The sequence below is a fragment of the Sus scrofa genome, chromosome 18 (assembly GCF_054392235.1).
Source record: "Sus scrofa isolate SSC_HxYL_T2T_F1_AM1 chromosome 18, Sscrofa_HxYL_maternal_Yorkshire_Landrace_v2.0, whole genome shotgun sequence".
NCBI lineage: Eukaryota > Metazoa > Chordata > Mammalia > Artiodactyla > Suidae > Sus > Sus scrofa.
In genome coordinates, this window is record NC_139400.1 from 20,444,170 (window position 1) to 20,465,130 (window position 20,961).

At 43.9% G+C, this 20,961-nt stretch overlaps 2 protein-coding genes across 7 annotated transcripts in view; one reads left to right on the forward strand and one right to left on the reverse strand.

The window, feature by feature from the left end:
* AKR1D1 (aldo-keto reductase family 1 member D1) overlaps nucleotides 1-8,320 on the reverse strand; it is a 116,773-nt gene extending 108,453 nt beyond the window's left edge. Inside the window, exons 1-4 of one of the 6 annotated variants that reach the window (XM_085005359.1) lie at nucleotides 7,918-8,320; nucleotides 7,472-7,588; nucleotides 7,129-7,176; nucleotides 6,617-6,709 (exon numbers count right to left, since the gene is read on the reverse strand). In XM_085005359.1, the coding sequence (XP_084861485.1) occupies nucleotides 6,617-6,640 (24 nt within the window). In that variant the 5' untranslated portion in view covers nucleotides 6,641-6,709; nucleotides 7,129-7,176; nucleotides 7,472-7,588; nucleotides 7,918-8,320. Of the gene's footprint in view, nucleotides 1-6,616 lie in introns of all 6 variants that reach the window. The other 5 variants (XM_085005358.1, XM_085005356.1, XM_085005357.1 and 2 more) reach the window with 5 other exon arrangements.
* Nucleotides 8,321-8,705: 385 nt separating this feature from the next.
* The window catches only part of CREB3L2 (cAMP responsive element binding protein 3 like 2), a 133,092-nt gene continuing 120,836 nt past the window's right edge, over nucleotides 8,706-20,961 (forward strand). The window contains exon 1 of the mRNA XM_003134635.5: nucleotides 8,706-9,198. Within this exon, the coding sequence (XP_003134683.1) occupies nucleotides 9,097-9,198 (102 nt within the window). The 5' untranslated portion in view covers nucleotides 8,706-9,096. The remainder of the gene's footprint in view (nucleotides 9,199-20,961) is intronic.

Below are 20,961 nucleotides of genomic sequence, written 5' to 3' on the forward strand. Positions count from 1 at the left end.
GTGTAGGTTGCAGACGCAGCTCGGATCCCTCATTGCTGTGGCTCTGACGTAGGCCGGCAGCTACAGCTTCAATTAGACCCCTAGCCTGGGAACCTCCATATGCCGAGGGAGTGGCCCTAGAAAAGGGAAAAAGACAAAAAAAAGAACAAATTAATACCAAATTTAGTAGAAAGAAGGAAAAAACAAAGATCACAACAGATATAAATGAAATAGAGACCAAAAGACAATAGAAAAGATCAATGAAACTAAGCTCTGTTTTTTGAAAAGATGAAGCTGACAAATCTTTAGCTCAATTCTAAGACTTGTCAAGGGAAAAAAAAGAAAAAAAGAGAAGACAAATGCAATCGGGAATAAGAAAGGTGTCACCACTGATATAAGTGAAATTCAAAAGATCTTAAGAGACTACTATGAACAATTATACACACATTGGACCACCTATAAGAAATGGATAAACTAGAAACATACAATTTACCAAAACCTAATTATGGAGAAAGAAAATATGAACAAATGTCTAGGACCAGATGGCTTCACTGCTGAATTCTACTAACCATGTTTACATGGTTTAGAAGAATTAATACCAATCCTTCTTATACTTTTCCAAAACATCTAAGAAGAGGGAACACTTCCAAACTCATTTTATCAAGCCAGCACTATCCTGATACGAAACCCAAAGACATCACAAGGATATTAAAAAACAAGCAGGAGGCATAACTCTCTCAGACTTCAGACAATATTACAAAGCTACAGTCATCAAGACAGTGTGGTTCTGGTATAAAAACATACATACAGACCAATGGAACAGAATAGAGAACCCAGAAATGAAACCAGACACCTATGGTCAATTAATCTTCAACAAAGGAGGCAAAAATATGGAGTTCCCATCGTGGCGCAGTGGTTAATGAATTCGACTAGGAACCATGAGGTTACGGGTTCGGTCCCTGCCCTTGCTCAGTGGGTTAACGATCCAGCGTTGCTGTGAGCTGTGGTGTAGGTGGCAGACATGGCTCGGATCCCGTGTTGCTGTGGCTCTGGTGTAGGCTGGTGGCTACGGCTCCGATTAGACCCCTAGCCTGGGAATCTCCATATGCTGCCAGAGTGGCCCAAGAAATAGCAAAAAAAGACAAAAAACAAAAACAAAACAAAACCAAAAAAAAAAAAAAAAAAAAAAAACCAAAGGAGGCAAAAATATAAAATGGGAAAAACACAGTCTCTTCTGCAAGTGGTCCTGGGGAAATTGGACAGCTGCATGTAAATCAATGAAACTAGAACACACCCTCACACCACACACAAAATAAACTCAAAATGGCTTAAAGACTTAAGCATAAGACAAGATGCCATATTACTCTGAGAAGAGAATATAGGAATTTGATTTTGATATCCAATCAAAACATTCTCTGACATCAATCACACAAATGTTTTCTTAGGTCAGTCTCCCAAAGCAATAGAAAGAAAAACAAAAATAAACCAATGGTACTTAATCAAACTTACAAGCTTTTGCACAGGAAAGGAAACCATAAGAAAAAAAGGCAACCTACAGAATGGGAGAAAACAGTTTCAAACAATGCAACTAACAAGCTTAATCTCCAAAATATACAAACAACTCATACAATTCAACAGCAAAAAAACAAACAACCTATTTGAAAAATGGGCAGAAGACCTGAACAGACATTTCTCCAAAGAGGACATACAGATGGCCAACAGGCATGTGAAAAAAATGTTCAAATCACTAATTATTAGAGAAACGCAAATCAAAACTGCAATGAGGTACCACCTCACACCAGTCAGAATGGCCATCATTGGTAGGTCTACAAATAACAAATGTTAGAGAGGGTGTAGAGAGAAGGGAACTCTCCTGCACTGTTGGTGGGAATGTAAAATTGGTACAACCACTATGGAAAACAGTATGGAGCTACCTCAGAAAACTAAATATAGAGCTACTATATGATCCAGCAATCCCACTCCTGGGCATCTATCTGGACAAAACTTTCATTGAAAAAGATACATGCACCTCTATGTTCACTGTGGCACTATTCACAACAGCCAAGACATGGAAGCAAACTTCCAGGTCTATCAAGCTTCCATGACTACCACGGATTAAGAAGATGTGGCACTCGGAGTTCCCATCATGGCTCAGTGATTAACAAATACAACTGGGAACCATGAGGATGTGGGTTCAATCCCTGGCCTCACTCAGTGGGTTAAGGATCCGGTGTTGCTGTGAGCTGTGGTGTAGGTAGCAGAGGCGGCTCAGATCTGTGTTGCTGTGGTTCTGGTGTAGGCTGGTGGCTATGGCTCAGATTAGACCCCTAGCCTGGGAACCTCCATATGCCACAGGTGCAGCCCTAAAACGATAAAAAAAGGACAAAAAAAAAAAAAAAAAAAGATGTGGCACATATACACAATGGAATACTACTCAGCCATAAAAAGAACAAAATAATGCCATGTGCAGCAACATGGATGGAACTAGAGACTCATACTAAATGAAGAAAGTCAGAAAGATCAAGGCAAATACCATATGATATCACTTATATCTGAAGTCTAATAGATGGCACAAATGAACGTATCTAAAGAGAAAAAAAAAAACACATGAACATGGAGAAAAGACTTGTTGTTGCCAAGGGGGAGGGGGAGGGAGTGGGATGGATTGAGAGTTTGGGGTTAGTAGATGGCAAACTACAGCATTTGGAGTGGTTAAGCAATGAGATCCTGCTGTACAGCACAGGGAACTGTATCTAATCACTTGTGATGGAACATGATGGAGAATAATGTGAGAAAAAGAATGTATATACATGTATAACTGGGTCACTTTACAATACAGCAGAAATTTACAGAACACTGTAGATCAACTATAACAAAGAAAAAAGAAAATGACAATCTAGTATTACTGATGAACATAGATACAAAAATCCTCAACAAAATATGAGCAAACCAAATTCAACAATACATTAAAAGGATCAAACACCATGATCAAAGAGGAATTTATTCTAGAGATGTAAGGATGATTCAATATCCACAAATCAATCCATGTGCTACCTTACATATCAAAATGAAGGACAAAAGTTATATGGATCAATGGATGCAGCAAGACCATTTGACAAAATTCAACATTCATTTGTGCTAAAAATCTCAAAAGTGGGTAAAGAGTGAATAAACCTCAACATAATAAAGACCATATACGACAAGCCAATAGCTCACACCATACTCAATGGTAAAAAGCTGACACCTTTTTCTCCAGAATAAGGAACAAGGCAAGGATTCCCACTCCTCACCACTTTTATTCAAAATAATATTGACAGTCTTCGGCAGAGCAACAGGCACATGAAAAAGAAAAAAAAAAAGGCATTCAGATAGGAAAGGAAGAAGTAAAACTATCACTATTTGCAGGTGACATGGTATTATATACAGAAAACTCTAAGGTCTCCACAACACCCCATCAAACACCCTGTTTGAACTAATAAACAAATGCAGTAAACTGGCAAGATATAAAAATCAGTGCCTCCAAATCTGTTGCATTTCTATATACTAAAAATGAACTAACAGAAAGATATATTAAGGAAATAATTTCATTTACAATTGTATCAAAAACATAGCCACAGAGTCCCCATCATGGTGCAGCAGAAATGAATACAACTAGGAACCAAGAGGTTGTAGGTTCGATACCAGACCTTTGCTCAGTGGGTTAAGGATCCTGCATTTCTGTGAACTGTGATGTAGGTCACAGATGTGGCTCGGATCACACGTTGCTGTGGCTCTGGTGTTCACCAGCAGCTGTAGCTCCGACTGGACTCCTAGTCTGGGAACCTCCATATGTTGCAGGTATGGCCCTAAAAAGCAAAGACCAAAAAAAAAAAAAACCCGGGGAGTTCCCGTCGTGGTGCAGTGGTTAACGAACCCGACTAGGAACCATGAGGTTGCGGGTTCGATCCCTGCCCTTGCTCAGTGGGTTAACGATCCGGCGTTGCCGTGAGCTGTGGTGTAGGTTGCAGATGCGGCTCGGATCCCACGTTGCTGTGGCTCTGGTGTAGGCTGGGTGGCTGCAGCTCCGATTCGACCCCTAGCCTGGGAACCTCCATATGGCGCAGGATCGGCCCAAGAAATAGCAAAAAGACAAAAAAAAAAAAAAGATCCCGCGTTTGGCTGTGGCTGTGATGTAGGCCAGCACCTGCAGCTCTGATTTGACCCCTAACCTGGGAACTTCCATATGCCACAGGTGCAGCCCTAAAAAAAAAAAAAAAAAAAAAAAAAACCCTAGGAATAAATTTAATCAAGGTGGTAAATGATCTGTACGTTGAAAACCATAAGACACTGATGAAAGAAACTTAAGAAGAGACTAATAAATGGAAAGATATTCTGCACTCATGGATCAGAAGAATTAATGTTAAAATGTCCCTACTGCACACAGTGATCTATATGTTCAATGCAATCTCTATCAGAATTTCAACGGCTTTTTTCACAGAAATAGAACAAAGAATTGAAAAATGTGTATGGAATCAGAAAAGACCCCAAACAGCCAAAGCAATCCTGAGAAAAAAAGAACAAAGTTGAAGGCATCATGCTTCCTGATTCCAAACTATATTACAAAGCTACAGTAACCAAAATGGCATGGTATTGATATTTAAAAAACCAGACACACAGATCAATGTGACAGAATTAGAGAGCCCAGAAATATACCCACGCACATGTGGCCAATTAATTCACGACAAAGAATTCAAGAATATATAAGGGAAAAAACACAGTATCTTTAACAAATGGTGTTGGGAAAACTAGATAGTCACATACAAAGGAATGAAACTGGACCACTATCTTATATCATACACAAAAATAACTCAAAACAAACGAAAGACCTGAACATAAGACCTGAAACATTAAAACTCCTAGAAGAAAACACACGAAGTAAGGTCCTTGACATTTGTCTTGGTGATGATTTTTTTGGATTTGACAACAAAGAAAAGCAAAAAAGGAAAAAACCTAAGTCAGACTACATTAAACTAAATCATGCAAAAAATAAAAAGTTAAACTTAAATGGGAGAAAATATTTGCAAATCATATATCTGCTAATGGTTTAATATTCAAAATATAAAGAACTTAAACACAACTCAACAGCAAAAAACAAACAAAACTGCAACAACAAAACACTAAGAAATAGACAGAGGATCCAGATAGACATTTTTCTAAAAGAGACATACAGATATAGATGGCCAACAAGTACATGAAAATGTGCTCAACATCAATAGTCATCAGGGAAATCAGGAGTTCCTATCATGGCTCGGTGGAAACGAACCCAGCTAGTATCCATGAGGATGCGGGTTCAATCCCTGTCCCTGCTCAATAGGTTAAGAATCCAGCATTGCTGTGAGCTGTTGTGTATGTCACAGATGCAGCTTGGATCCTGCATTGCTGTGGTTGTGGTATAGGCCGGTAGTCATAGCTCTGATTCCACCCCTTGCCTGGGAACTTCCAAATGCCACAGGTGTGGCCCTAAAAAGACAAAAAAAAAAAAAAAAAAAAGTCATCGGGGAAATCAAAGCAAAGCCACAATGAGGTATCAACTTCCACCTGTTAGAATGGCTTTTCTCAAAAAGATAAGAAATAACAAGACTTGACAAGATTGTGGAGAAAAGGGAATTCTTCTACCCTTTGGGTAGGAATCTAAATTATCCCAGCTGCAATGAAAAACAGTACAGAGTGTCCTCAAAAAAATTAAAAATACAACTATCATACGTCATATGATCTAGCAATCCCATTTCTGTCTATTTAACTAAAGGAAAAGAAAATCTGACTTGGAGAGACATGTGCACCTCCAAGTTCTCTGAGGTATTATTTACAACAACGAAGACATGGAAGCAACCTAAATGTCCATCAATGGTTGAATGGATTTTTAAAAGTTGGTAAATTGGAATATTATTCAGTCATCAAAAAGAAGGAAATCCTGGCATTTGTGACAGCATGGACGGACTTTGAGGGAATTACGCTAAGTGAAATAAACCAGACAAAGAAAGCCAAATACTGTATGATCTCACTTGTGGAACCTAAACAAACAAGCACACTGATGCATACAGAGAACAGACTCGTGATTGACAGAGGCAGGGGATGGGGGGTGGTTTGAAGTGGGTGAAAGGGAATAAAAGACCCAAACTTCCAATTATAAAATAAGTAAGTCCTGGGGCTGTAATATACAGCATGGTGACTAGCCAGACATTGTGGTGATCATTTCATAATATATATAAACAGGGAAACATTATGTGTGTGCCTGAAACTAACACAGTGTGGCATGTCAATTATATCTCAACAAAACAGACCGGAGCAAGGGCTGCTACTTTTTAAGAGGCTAGAGAATCTGGAAAAAACGTCAACTAAATTGTGATGTCCTAAGAATCAGAGGGAACGGGATAAACTCCAGACTCAAGATGTAGAATAAGAAACGTGCTGGTGAGAAGCCTTCTATACACTGAACAAGAAACATGAAACAAAGGAGGCCGAAAAAATTCACCAATAGGGACTGTGACGTTCTTCTGGCAAGACAGACAAATTTAACCAAACATTTTGGGTATCATTATTACATTACCAATTTTATGAAAGAGCAACTTAATGGTTTAAAACAACATAGACTGATTACCTTTAGTTTCCATGGGTCAGGCATCTGCAAGATCCTAGCCCTTTTGCCATCTTCTCTGGCTGCAGTTATCTTCAGGCTCACCTCTGTGAGGATCTGCTTCCATATTCGTGCATGGAGTTATGAGCAGAATTCAGTTGCTCAGTTAGGCTGAGGGACTTGGTTCCTTGCTGGCTGTTAGCTACACACCTTCCTCTGTCCCCCTCTATGTGGGTCACTCCATAGGGAATCACAGAATGGCAGCTGGCTTCCCTCAGAGCAACCAAGCAAGAGAGGACAAACAAGCCAGGAGCCAGACTCTTTTCTGACATCCCATCCCTTTGCCATCTCCTCTTTGTTAGAAGGAAGGCCCCAGGTCCAGCCCACACTCAAGGGGAGGCAGCTATACCAGGAGGCAGGATCACTGGAGCCATCTTAGCAGCTGCCAACCACATGGGGCCTAACCTGGGACTGACATAGTCTAAAGCAGAAATGTTTGACAGATACATGTTATCCAATATGAAGGAGTTTCTCACCTTACTTGCTCATGTTGAGTGTTATGCTCAGAAAAACAGGAAAGGTCTCTAGAAATTGAAAAGGTGATCTATGAAAAGGATGGGGTAAAGGAGGTATAAAAACCAAGGACCAAGAGAAAACTGAAAAAAAAAAAAAATTGTATGAGGAAGCTGCGGGCCCATAAGCTACATTTTCTACACAAGCATTAAAATATTCTCAAACGACCCAGGAAATAGGGCCAGACAAATGGGAGAATCGCTATGATAAACGGTCACTCAAAGATAACAAAGAATCTTAAGACAAAATTTGACTGACCCCACCCACTAAAAAAATACCTGCAAAGGGGCCAAAGTAACACCTTACCTCCATAGCTGGATGTGCCCTTGTAAGAAACTTCTAGAGACAACTGGCAATGCCTTCCTTACATTTAAAGTGAACAAATTATACATGTAAACACTCTGTTTCCTTCAAAGGAGGAGTCTGAAAGGAGGGAGAAAAATCACAATTTGTTGGGGGGGGTGGGTGGTATTTTAGACGCGGCTCTTTGCTAATCTCGGCCTGGTGGTCTGGCCCCTGCCTGTGTCTCGGGCCCCCTCTCCCCTCATTTACTGGCAGCAGCTCAGGCAACAGCCACAACACCAACAAAAACCCAGCTCCTATCCACACCTCCTTTCGCTCAGGTCTGCTCGCAGATGTCACCTTCCCGACTGTTATCTAAAATAGCATCCATCTGCCCCATCCTTTTACCTTGCTTTTATTTTTCTTTACAGCATTACCACTTTCTTACATTCTATCACTCATTCCTTTACCTGTTTACTGTCTGACTCCTCCCTTGAGGTAGCTCTATGACCTGGAAAAGAAAGCTTTACTCTTTCCAATAATGTCTCTTCAGTAAATAAAAGGAAAAAAAATAAAATAAGGAGACCCCATTAAAACGAAACAAAACAAAAAAACACCTCAGGAGAAGAGCACAACAGAAAGCGGGAGAAAAATAGGAAGCACCAGCAATTACGATTTGCCAGAACTGTGCCAATACAAATTCATGCACAACAGAGAATATTTAAATTTGTGTATAATGTAACTTATTTTTCAGAAATCCTGAAAGACTCCAATGGGCTAATCTATTTGAAAATACTTAAGACAGTACGTAACACAGCCCTGAGACCAGCTCTGGCCTCCTCCAGACGCGCGCGCTGATTTCTGTGGATTCTTAAAGAGGCTTCAGAGTGCACCCTCCCTAGTATAAAATGTATTCTTGTCGCTATTTGATTGGCTGGCCCTCCCAGGCGCCCTTTCCTCATTGGTTGCGCCCCCAGTCCATCACTTTAGGTTTCCAGCACTCCATTTGTCTGCTGCCGCAGATTGCGGCTGTCGGCCACGCTAAGACAGGAGTAGTTCCCCGGTGACGTCAAAGGCTCTCCCCTCCCACATTCCACAGCCTAGGCGGAGACTTCCCACTGCCCCCGCCTTTGGGCGGAGAGCGAGACTTCTGATTGGGTAGGATGGGTGAGATGAGTATTCGATTGGTCCACGCTCTGGAGGGAGGTGGAGTCGTAGCTGCGTCCGGGAGCAGAGCTGAGGAGCCCTGGGGAGTCTCAAAGTTTGTGTCTGGAGCCCTAGCGGAGAGTGGGCTTGTTGAGAAAGGCTTTCTGGGAATGAGAGCTGATTTCCTGTCTTTCTTTTGGATGCACACCCTGCTTTCACCTCCTCAGCCTTCGGTCTGACCTCAGGACCGTCACTCTCCTCCGGGGAATCTCAGGTCTCCGAGGACACCGGACCGGAGCCCTTGGCAGTTCTTTCTGAGGCAGAGAAGCGAACGTTTTCCTTCCTAAGTGCATAAGCTACACGCACACGCACGCGCGCACACACACACACACACACACACACACACACACATACACTCGTGTGGAGGCGAATCTCGCTCTCCGAGACCCTGCCGGCTCCCCTCCTGCCCTCAGCATCCTCGGCCCAGCGCGCCTCGGACCACCATGGAGGTGCTGGAGAGCGGGGAGCAGAGCGTCCTGCAGTGGGACCGCAAGCTGAGCGAGCTGTCAGAGCCCGGGGAAACAGAGGCTCTCATGTACCATACGGTGAGGACTCGGCGGGGCGGGGAAGGGGCGGCTTGAGAGGGGGAAGTGTCACCAAAGGAACAGTTCGGGGCAGGGAACTGGGAAGGAAGTATTTGGGAAGAGCATGGCCCAGAAAGAAAAAAATCTGGGAAGAGGTGTGGTTTTTCTAACTGAACAGTGAAGGTGGGCAGCTAGCCCTTTAAAACTTTTGGTAATAGTAACAATGCTTTGTATTTTTTTAAGCAACTTACACTGGGTTCCCTATGGGTTTTTCACATCTGCAGTCTCATTTTCTATGCTTTCTGCACTGTAAAGCGAGAGAAGGGGTAGATGTTTTGATAATCCCCTTCTAGTGTGCTGCTCATTTTTGTGGGAAGGTTTTTAAAAAACTGGACAAAATAAAGTAGCATTTTCTTTCCTTTGTTGTCATATTCTATCTCCCTGTCTCTCTCGCTTTACTTTCTTATTTGTATTTTAAGAAGTATACCTGTGTGTGTGTGTGTGTGTGTGTGTTTTGAAAAGACTCCTTCCTATTAGGAGGGAGACTGCTTTATTTGGCTTCTTTAACTGTGCAGCCAAGAAATCGGCTTCCTCCTTCAGAGAAAAGATCAGCAAAGGGGTATGGAAAATCTGAGGCACTGCATATTTCAGAAAGGCTTTGGAGTAGGTGGGACAGCTCACCAGTTCAGTTCTTATGCCACAGAGACCCCACTGGTCACAGAGCATAAGTTTCTTTTGAAGTTTTCAATTCCGAGTTTTTGATATTACATTTGCAAAATGAAATTTTGTTTCCAACAGCCAGCACTGATAATACACTTTCTGTGAGACCTCTTTGTTTCTTTATTACAAATACAGAGTTTGTATTGAGAGGGAGAGAGAGAGACACTAATGAGAAAAGGAGAGGCTTGGCTGTTTCCCCTTCATGATTCTTTTAATGGGGTCAGGGCCAGGATATTTGAAACTTTTGCAAAATGGCCTGCAGGCTCCACCTCTTTGGCCTTTGCCTCTGGCTGGCGTTATTTTGGGAAAAGGGATGAGGGCCTCTCTGTGATTCCCACCAAGGCATTTGCGGTGGTTGGGAATGGCTTGTTGAAAACATGCAGAGTGCAGGGCTGAGAGGGAGGGAGTGGTAGTTCATGCTGGGTCAAAAGCCAGATGTGTGGTGTGATCTTCTGGGCTTTGCTCACTGAGCCTGTCCCGAGGAGACCACGTGGGTTGCCTTTGGATGTGGGGGGGAGGAGGGAGAAGATGTGCTTCCTGTTGCCAGTACTGAACTTAGAGCACGTTGGTCCTGAAATATCTTATGATGATTGGGTGCTCCAGATGTTTCTACTGACACGGGCCATATTATAGCCATTTGCGAGGGGCACCTCTTCTTTTTTGTTCTCACACATCTGTGAAAATGTCCCATTCAGCAGCCAGAATGCTTTGGGGTTGTCTTGCAGCTGTGGGATGAATTATGCACAGCATCCACATGCCCTTTCTTGGACCTCATAACTTGTCTTTGTAAGATCTCAGGCCAGGGTTTGAGATGCTACCTGGGATGGTGACATTTAACTCCAGGCAGAACAGCTTGGACTGCCTCTGACATCTTTATGCACAGTTTCGAGGGTGGAGGCCTTATCTTTCTTTTGGTATTAAGGACTCAAGTTTTTCTATATCATTGTGATGAAGCAGTGATGGGTGATTATTTTTCTTCTAATTTGATTTTTTTTTTTTTAAAACAACTTTCACATCTGCTGCTTAGGGCTGTGCCTCTCTTCTGGGCAGCTCCCTCGCATAAAATGCCACTTGTCGTTGCTGCAAGTCATGGCCCACAAATGCATAGATGAATTAGTGTTGAAAGACGACGTATTGGATTTAATAGCATGGACGACTGGATTATATTCCTTCTAAACTAAGGGGAGTTTGGCAGAGATTTGAAAATAGATAACTTTCCCATCTGTTTCTTGAACTCTGTTGGATATCCAGTTGCAGAGCTGGTTGTTATTGCCATTTGTCCATAAAGCGAAATGGCCTGACCTCCAAGTGCAAAAAGGTTGGCCTGATTATGCATTCAGTCAAAGATTTATTTGTTCTTTCAGTGAGTGGTTGTCGAGTAACTTCTATGTGCTGAACACTGTTCTAAAGAGTTGGGATACAGTAATGAACAACACCAACAACAACCAATCCCAAATTCCTGACCTTGACAAGCCTACACTCTGGTGTGTATGTGTGTGTGTGTGTGTGTGTGTGTGTGTGTGTGTGTGCGCAGGGAAAGCGAACAGTGAACATAATAAAGAAGTAAATGATAGAATATGCTGGACAATGTAAGTACTATGGAAAAAGTAAAAGTAAAATTAGAGCAAGGTAAGGGGGTGGGAGGAGAGAGGATGGAGGAAGGGCAAGATGTAATAGTGAATGGGGGATCACAATAAGCTTCCCACAGGAATTCCCATTGTGGCTCAGTATCAAATCTAGTATCCATGAGGACTCGGGTTTGATCCCTGGCCTCACTTGGTGGGTTATGGATCCCACATTTCTATGAGCTGTGGTGTAGGTTGCAGACATGGCTCGGATCCTGTGTTGCTGTGGCTGTGGTGTAGGCCAGCAGCTGTAGCTTCCAATTCCATATGCTGCACGTGTGGCCCTAACAAGACACAACAAACAAAACACTTCCCTCAGAAAGTGGATCTGAACAGAGGCTTGAAGGAGCAGGGAGGGGAGCAGGTTATCTCAGCAGAGTGAAAAGCCGGAGCGAAGGCCCTAAGGGGGCGAGTGCATCTGGCAGGACCTGATGGAACATCCCCTTCTGTTTTCCATCCCGCCCATTCAGGTCAGTTTTTTTCCTTGTAAATGCAGGTTACTTCCTGAGGCACAGTGCCTGTTTTGGGAATGGCTGCAGGGAAACTTTCCCAGTTGAGTGGGTTAGACGTCATAGAAGGAGTGGAGAGCAGATGTACGTTAGGAAAGTAGTAAGATAGTATAGCTCCCATCTTTTGGATATTTATTATCTGAAAGGAGGACTGGCTTCATGAGCCTGCCACCTGTGCAGTCACCCAGGGCCCCACACTTGGTTTGATGCTCTGCTGTCACCATCTTCAAATCCTTAATTTTTGCCCCACATTGACGTTTTGTATCAGGTGCCATAGATTATGCGACTGATCCTGATGAAAGGCACTGTACTTAGTGGCATATAAAAATGATCTCTCTCTCTCTCTCTCTTTTTTTGTCTTTTTAGAGCCGCACCAGCAGCATATGGAGGTTCCCAGTCCAGGGGTCGAATCGAAGCTGGAGCTGCTGACCTAAGCCACAGCCACAGCAACGCGGGATCCGAGCCGTGTCTGTGACCTACACCACAGTTCACGGCAACGCTGGATCCTTAACCCACAGAGCAAGGCCAGGGATCACACCTGCATCTTGATGGACGCTAGTCAGATTAGTTTCCGCTGAGCCACAGTGGGAACTCCTAAAAAGGATATCTTAGTAATCCAGTGAAGAAGTCATTTTTATTATTTTCACTTTACAGATAAGAAAATCAAGCCTTAATGAATTTAAGCAACTTGGTGAAAGGTCCTACAGCTAATGAAAGACAGAACCAGAATTTAAACTCTTGTCTGGCTGCCTCCAAAGCCCATTTCTTGCCCACTATGTTGTACGATCGAAGGATCCAGACTTAAAGAGAAGGAACTGAGTCAGAGGATGGGAGAGGATGACTAGGGAGTCAGAAATTGCTGAATCTGATGGCGGCTAATATTTAACTGGGGTGGCAGTGCCAGCCACCAACCCTTCCTAGCGTGATCACTCTATTTGCTCTAAATAGGGATTTAGCTGCCGTGTACATGATTGCTAATGCCCTGTTTTGGGAGAACTGTTACCTACCTGCTCTTAAAAATAGAAGTTGCCCGAGGCTGGGATTTCCATGTCTCCGAGGTGCCTTCTGTGAGCCATCAGGAGCAATGTTTTTCTCGTTTGATTAGTTATGACGACTTCTTGGTCCAGAAGGACAAAGACTTAGAGACATGTTCAGAGTCTACAAAATAATGAAGCACCTAGGTAGAGCGAATGGATTTACTCGTTAGATCCTGAATTATTAGAGCTTTGGGCTTCCTCTTAAAGCTGAAAAAAATAGTTCCCATACAGACGATGAGATATCATTTTAAACCAGTAAGTAGTGCTTTTAGGAGAGCTATTGTTTCTAGAGTGGATTCAGGCTAAAAGTGGTTTCAGAAAATATGGCTGGTATAAAAATGAGGAGTGCGTGTTTTCAAGTCATTGTGCGAACCCTTGTCCCTTCCCTTAAACCTAGCTGGGTGTTGGACATTTCTAACATTCATGTATTTCCTGTCCGCTTCTGCGCAAATTACATTGCTGGGAATTTACTGTGGGGTTTTGCAATTTAAGGAGCAAAACAGTCCATACTTTTTATCTTAGGTATCCTATTATATGCATTGACTCTATCTGGAAGGGTGCTCAAGAAACAGGTAATTGATATTTTTCTGGTAAGAAGTCTTGAGGGATTAGAGGTCAAGAGGGGGAGGGAAAAGGAGTTATTTACACAGTATACCTTTTGTACTGTTCAACCTCTTTACCTCTTGAACGTATTTAGGAAATGAGAAATGACAGCTTAAAGGCACCATGTAAAACTGAATAAGAGGTAATTTTAGCCTGTGTTTCCTTGCGGGGGTGACTCGGATCTGGTGCTCGCTCAGCACCACAGGAGTGGGTGGAGGCCAGGGGTGAAAGAATAGAGGAGGCAGGACTGCTTGGTGGAGAAGGGCTCTGAGGGTGGAGGATTAACAGCGGGTTTGTGTATATAAACTGTGCTTTTAGTCACTTTCTAATAACTCAGTTTAGCAGTCTGGAAAATAGGGATTTTATCCCATTTTTGCAATGATTTTTTTTTTAAGGTATACAATAGGAACTTTTGCAAAGATGATACAGTCTTTTCAAAGATGATGACAGGTTACTGCTTGTTTTAAATTCTCGATTCATGGGGTGTTTCTGCTGTGGCGCAGTGGAAACAAATCTGAATAGGAACCATGAGGTCGTGGGTTCTATCCCTGACCTTGCTCAGTGGCTTAAGGATCCATCATTGCTGTGAGCTGTGGTGTAGGTGGCAGACGCGGCTCGGATCCTGAGTTGCTGTGGCTGTGGTGTAGGCTGGTGGCTACAGCTCCGATTAGACTCCTGGCCTGGGAACCTCCATATGCCATGGGTGCGGCCCTGAAAAAACAAAAAGACTAAATAAATAAATAAATAAATAAAAATTCTCAATTCATATAAATCTAGTTCTTTGTAGACTCATTCAGTGGTTGTGCTGCTTAAATTTTACACCCAGCTGGTTCTTAAAGTGACATGACTGAGCCCAGACAGTGGTATTTGGGGAATGCAGGGTAGGTTCCACCTGCCAGGTGTCCAGATGTGAAGGCCCTCTGATTTCCTCATCCATCCCTGACTGCTGGAAGGAAGTTGGCTGATCTCAAAGGCTGGTGGTTTTCCCTTCCCCTCAGCGGCCCAGAGACGTGATAGGGCTCCAGTGGGATGTGGGAGCTTTGGGTTTGATGTTTGCCTCCTATTGTTGGCCTGTGGCCTGATTCCGAGGGGGATCCTGAGTCCTTATGGCTTGAGAAGTCATTACGTCTGGTCACCTGACCTCTGCCCAATGAATACAGGTAACGTCTTCAGGTAGGAGACAGAATTGTGAAGCCAGTGCGATGTGTCTTTACGGCCCTAGTTCACCTTTCTTCACTTTCACTCCTTTTGTGTTTCTCTCTCTTCTTGGACCCAAAGTGCTCGCTGTAATGATGTTCTCTTGCCAACTCTCCCTCCTTATTTATTTATTTTTAGCGCTGCACCCGAGTCATATGGAGGGTCCCAGGCTAGGGGTCAAATTGGAGCTGTAGCCACAGCATGCCAGATCCAAGCCACATCTGTGACCTACACTGCAGCTCAGGGCAACACCAGATCCTTAACCCACTGAGCGAGGCCAGGGATCGAACCTGTGTCCTCATGATACCAGTCAGATTCATTTCTACGGAGCCACCACGGGAACTCCCTCTCCCTCTTTAATTTTGCTCTCAGGAAAGATTTGATAAGCTTGCACTAAAAATTAAAATTTATGTGGAGCTTAACATATGACTCCTAACTGGGCATTTATATTTAACAATAGTTATTTCAGGTTAAAATGGTGACTCTCTAAATGGAGAACTTAAGGCAATAGCAGGGTAGTAGGGGAGGCATGTTTGGGGAATGGGGGGGGTGGCAGGAAGCCCTCACTACCCCTTTGCATGGGACCACCTTGCATGTATGTTACTGATTTTTCTATGATCTAAAGAATTTTCACTGGCTTGATGAAAAAATCTTTGACCCAATTGTGTTATGTCTCTGAACTTGTTCTCGTGGTGTTAACAAGGGTTGGGGGAAGATGGACTCAGACCCAGTTCTGAAAGATGAGAGGGTAGCACTGAGTTTTGTATTTGCCCTCTTTCTTGGGACATCCCTGATGGATAATATTCTGTTGAGCTCTGATATGATATTGCTCTTGCAGGAGAAATGAGGCATTGCATCTAGATTAATAATTGAATCAAACTACAATGCTTGCAGCTGTGCGTGACTGAAAACTGATTCAGATTGTTTACAGGATAAGTGAATTTAAAAATTTTTTTTGTTTTTTGGCTATGCCCGGGGCATGTGGAAGTTCCCGGGCCAGGGATGGAACCCACGCCATGGTGGTGACTCAAGCCGCTGCAGTAACAACAATGGATCTTTAACCCGCTGCACCACAAGAGAACTCTAAGAAGTGAATTATATCATGTTGCAAGAGGCCTGAAATACAGCTATGTGTTTGGCTGAGTCAGCAGTTCCTCAGTGTCATCATGGACCTAGATTCTATCCATCCATATGCAGATTTCATCTTCAGCCTGAAGGCAACCAGAAGGCAACTCATACCCATATGCCTTTCAGGTGTTCAGTTCAAAATGATGATGTCCAGAGGAAGAAGAGAGGTTATATCTTCCCTGTGTCCCTTTTTAGGATGGACGAAACTTTTTTCAGAAGCCCACCAGCTGATTTCTCTTTGAGCTTTATTGTCAAAGATTGGATCACATCATCCTTTCTGAACCAATGACTGGAAAGGGATTTACGTAATTGGCTAAGATTAGCCATGTGGCGATGGAGGAGATTCTGAAGCCTCAGCCAGTATGACCGTGTGTAATGATCATTAGTAAAATAGTCTAATGATAGACCTTCCCTTCACTAAACGGTGCATTCATTTAGCCAGTGGCTGGTTTTCTCACACAGATGGGCTAGCAAGCAGAAAATGTTTTCAAGTCCACAATAATTAACCGTGGGAGCTAGCGATCCAACCAAGTACCATGCCACTTGCAGAACTCCAAGAACTTTGCTTAGCTGCGCTAAAAGTGCCCAGTGAAGGATGAGTAGAGAGCCTGGAATCTCTCTGTGACTTGTGCACAGGCCATCACGAAGGGAGTATTGTTGTGACCCAGCACCCGACTTAGGAAATGCAGAGTTAACTATGTTATCTGTCATGTCAGTGTCAGTGTCAGTGAGGGCTGGAGGTAACCAGCTGAGCCTGTCATCACGATCACCATCCAGGACGAGAGTCCCTGTTCCGTTCGAGGTCCACACAGCCTCATCTCCACAGGCAGAGAGCTGAATCCTGCTTTTCAAACAAGCCATTTTTCCAGTTGCATATGGCTATTCAAACACTGATAAGGCCACTTCTCAGTGCCTGTTTGCAGCTTGAACTGCCTGCCTCAGCCCGACATGGCACTGACCTGTCTGCGGACTATCTTGGGATAAATGGCCTTAGCTGGGCATTTGGTGGGATTGAGGGCCTGTGGCCACAGGATGTCTGAATTGCACACGTGAGGGATTTTATGAAGGAGGGAGTAGGGGTTACGTTTAGTAGGGTCAAGACTGAAAGAAAAGGGTGAGTGCCAACATCCTTGTGTCAACCATGTGGCTTCTCTTCCTTCTCCTGGCTCACCACATGCTCATGGGCTCTTCCAAATGAAGTTCCAAGTGGCCTCAATTTTCCACTGAGTGGAATTGTCTAGATTACCCACGAGGGGCACAGGAGGTGGTGGTGGGTTTTATCAATGGAGAATCTGAGGCCTGGAGCAAAAATAAATTTGCTCAGCTGGAACACAGACTCCCTGAAGGCAGGAGTCACCACTGTCTTTTCTTTACTCCCAAGGTGCTCAGTCAAGCACATGCTGCTCAGAGGTCCATAATATTTGCTAGATGCGCCATTACGTAGAGTGAGGTAGCCTTGGAGGATGGATGAGCTCGGTGGCCTTGGTCTCGTTTGTTAGTGAATTTTTTAAACTCTGGATGCTTGTAAATGCCTCTGCAAATCTGAAAATTTAGTCTGAAAGTGACTTGTTTAGAGAACAGGATGGAAGGGAGGGCAGTTGTGTAATAGTCCCAATTTCCTCTGTAGGAGGGTTGGCGGCAGCATTGTGGAAAGGGTGAGCTTTTTTTTTTCTTCCTTAGGGCTGCTCCTGTGGCGTATGGAAGTTCCCAGGCCAGGGTTCAAACCGGAGCTGCAGCTGCCGGCCTACGCCACAGCCGCAGCAACATTAGATCCAAGCCTCATCTGCGACATACACTGCAGCTTGCGGCAGCACCAGATCCTTAACCTACTGAGTGAGGCCAGGGCTCGAACCTGAGTCCTCATGGATACTAGCTGGATTTTTAACCCTCTGAGCCACAATGAGAACTCCAGGGTGGGCTTTTCATCCAGGCAGATGAAAAGGGGCACTGGTTTTCTGGTGACCACGGGCAAGTGACCTCACCAACTTGGGTCTCTGTTTCTTCCCGTGTCACTGTCTGGCCCATGTATACACACTTTTCCACTCTCCCCCCTCGGTCAGATGTCTTCTTTCTGGGGAAGACTGCTCCCCCCACAGGAGACTGACATCATTCAGGACGCATAAGAGACCTATAATTACTCTCACATGCATCTTCATTTCCTCTCCTCCCCAGCTTCTCTTTTCTGCCATAAACACAGGTCTCTGCCTTGAACACATGTTCGCCAGATGCTGTCGCCCCTCCTTGGTTTGCTCGTTGTTCCTCTCTTGTTTACGGCCAGGTTTTCTCAGCCAAGTGGTCAACAACTACAGCCTCCATTTCCTCACTTCTTACTCCTGCCTCCTGTATGTTTTGGTTCCCACTGCTGCCTAAAGGTCCCCCAGCTTCCCTCTGACCTCAAGATCCACTCGTCTGTCTCTCCATCCTTAAGTGCAAGGCCTCATGGGAATATCTGCAGTATTGACCGACCACGTGATCATCTCATAACCCGCGCTTGCTTTGGTTTCCATGACGCCCTGGGAGGCTTAGTTTTTCCCCTTTTGCTGGCTTCCTTACCACCTGTTAAGTGTGAGCATTTGGTACGTGGTCTCCTGTTCTCTCTGTACGCTCTCTGGGGCTCCTCTGTCAACTTCAAAACAGCTGGTTCTCAGGAGTTCCAGTCGTGGCTCCGCGGAAACGATCCTGATTAGTATCCATGAGGACGTGGGTTTGATCCCTGGCCTCGCTCAGTGGGTTCAGGATCCTGTGATCTGTGGTGTAGGTTGCAGATGCAGCCCAGATCCCATGTTGCCATGGCTGTGGCGTAGGTTGCAGACATGGCTTGGATCTGGTGTTGCTGTGGCTGTGGTGTAAGCCGGCAGCTATCACTCTAATTCAACCCCTAGCCTGGGAACTTCCATATGCTTTGGGTGCAGCCCTAAAAAAGAAAACAAACAAACAAGCAAACAAAAAAAAAAACCCCAAACAACAACAACAACAAAAAACAAATCCAACTGCTTCTCAGATCTTTCCATCGGGTATTTGTCTATTGATGGGAGCTAGGAGATCTTTGGAGTATGACCCAAGATTCTTCTGGGCCCTCATGAGCTGGGAAATGGCTCTGGCTGGTAACCCTTGAATCTGTACGTGTTACTCTAAGAAGAGCTGGGGATACTTTGATCCCCCCTTATCACCGCACCCCTGCTATCTCAGGCAGTGTTTAGTGAATCAGCTCTCCTGCGGTGTAAACCCAGGAGAGGCTGACAGATCATTGCTGGGACACAGCTGTTCCTGGAATTGGTGTTATCCATCAGAAGCAGGCTGTGTTTTGACTGGGCTCGTGCTTATTCTTTGGCTTGGGAAGCCCTTTGTGGTGTTCTGCGGTGGTGTGTCTGTTTTCTCGGACTGTGTAGAAGGTCAATGTAAAAGTCAGACGTAACCTCTCAGGTTGTGTACCATCGATCCCACAACCTGAGAGGTTCGTAGCTACTGTTGAGTTCACTTCCAGCTGACTATATCCAGTCACCTGCCTTTGAGTTGCTCTACTCTGGTGTCATTTATTTATCTAAACTTTACTGCCATTACTGAAAAGTTTGTAAAGAGTTGGTATGGGTTTCTCTGAGCCACTCAACATTCTCTGCCGGCTTCTTGTTAGAAGTATCTTGGAAGAGAGTTTTTCTTTGGAAAAACTCATTGTGGTATAATTTATTTCATATCCTCCGTCTCAGTTTGTCCTGCTGTGAAATGTTGCACTTGTATTACATGATCACAGAAGTTCCTTTTTTTTCTTTTTTCTTTTTTCGAGCTGCATGTGAGGCATATGGACGTTCTCAGGCTAGGGGTCTATTCAGAGCTGCAGCTGCTGGACACAGCCACAGCCACAGCAATGTGGGATCCGAGCCACATCTTCAGCCTACACCAGAGGTCATGGCAATGCCGGATCCTTAACCCACTGAGCAAAGGTCAGGGATTGAACCCGCAACCTCATGGATACTAGTTGGATTCGTTAACCACTGAGCCACAATGAGAACTCCATCAGAGGTTCCTTTTAACTCCACAGTCCTGTGCTGAGTGTCACCCTCCCACCCTTGAAAGTCTCTGATCTTTCAAAAATGGTGGTTTAAAACAATTATAACAACAAAATTCAGTTGATTGCTTATTTCATTTGGGCAGGTCAATTGGCAGGTGTAGTTTTGTGTTTTGTAGCCTCTGTTTTCTGACTTAAAAACCTTGCTTCAGTAAAACCCAGACCAAATAAAGACTGGAACAACAGAGCAGCACAGAGGTAGGAAACATTTTTTTTTTTTTAAACATCAGACACACACACACACACACACACACACACACACACACACAAAACCCTCTTCAGACTTCTTGGCGAATAAGAGGAGTCTGGGGAAAAAAAAATATCTACAAACAGTTGCCCAGTCGTCTGAGTGGAAAATCTTGCTTTTGAACATTTCATATCTTGGAAATGTCTGAGTAGTTTTTGTTTAAAGGGAAATTCCTTTTGGCTGAGAAAGAGCCTGCAGGATTCAAACTGATAGGGCAGTGTTTTTAGAAAACTTGGAGGAAACAAAGATTTGTAATGAAAATGCTTTCTCACTGGCCAGTGGTGTTAAGCAGAAATTTAATGCCCAGGTGACCAATCACAGCAGTTTAAAGCTTCAGCCATTAACTCCTTCCTTTCCCTCGCTTCCTGCTTGTACATCCTGGGGAAACATCTCTCATAGCCGGTCCTTCCTCCAATTTGAGGAATTTAGGGAATGGCTCTTCAAAACGTGCGCATGTTCTAGGCAGGAGGATATATATTCTTGACCTCTTGGCTCTCTTAGTAGAGTGGGAAGGAAGATACGTAAACAAGTTGTTAAGTTTTAAGTCATTAAATATCTGGTGTACATTTTGCTTTAAAGCTGTGTTGCAAGTATTTCTGGAGCACTGAGGGGATATAACAGACCTGAAGGAGACGAAGGGTTGGAGAGCATCACA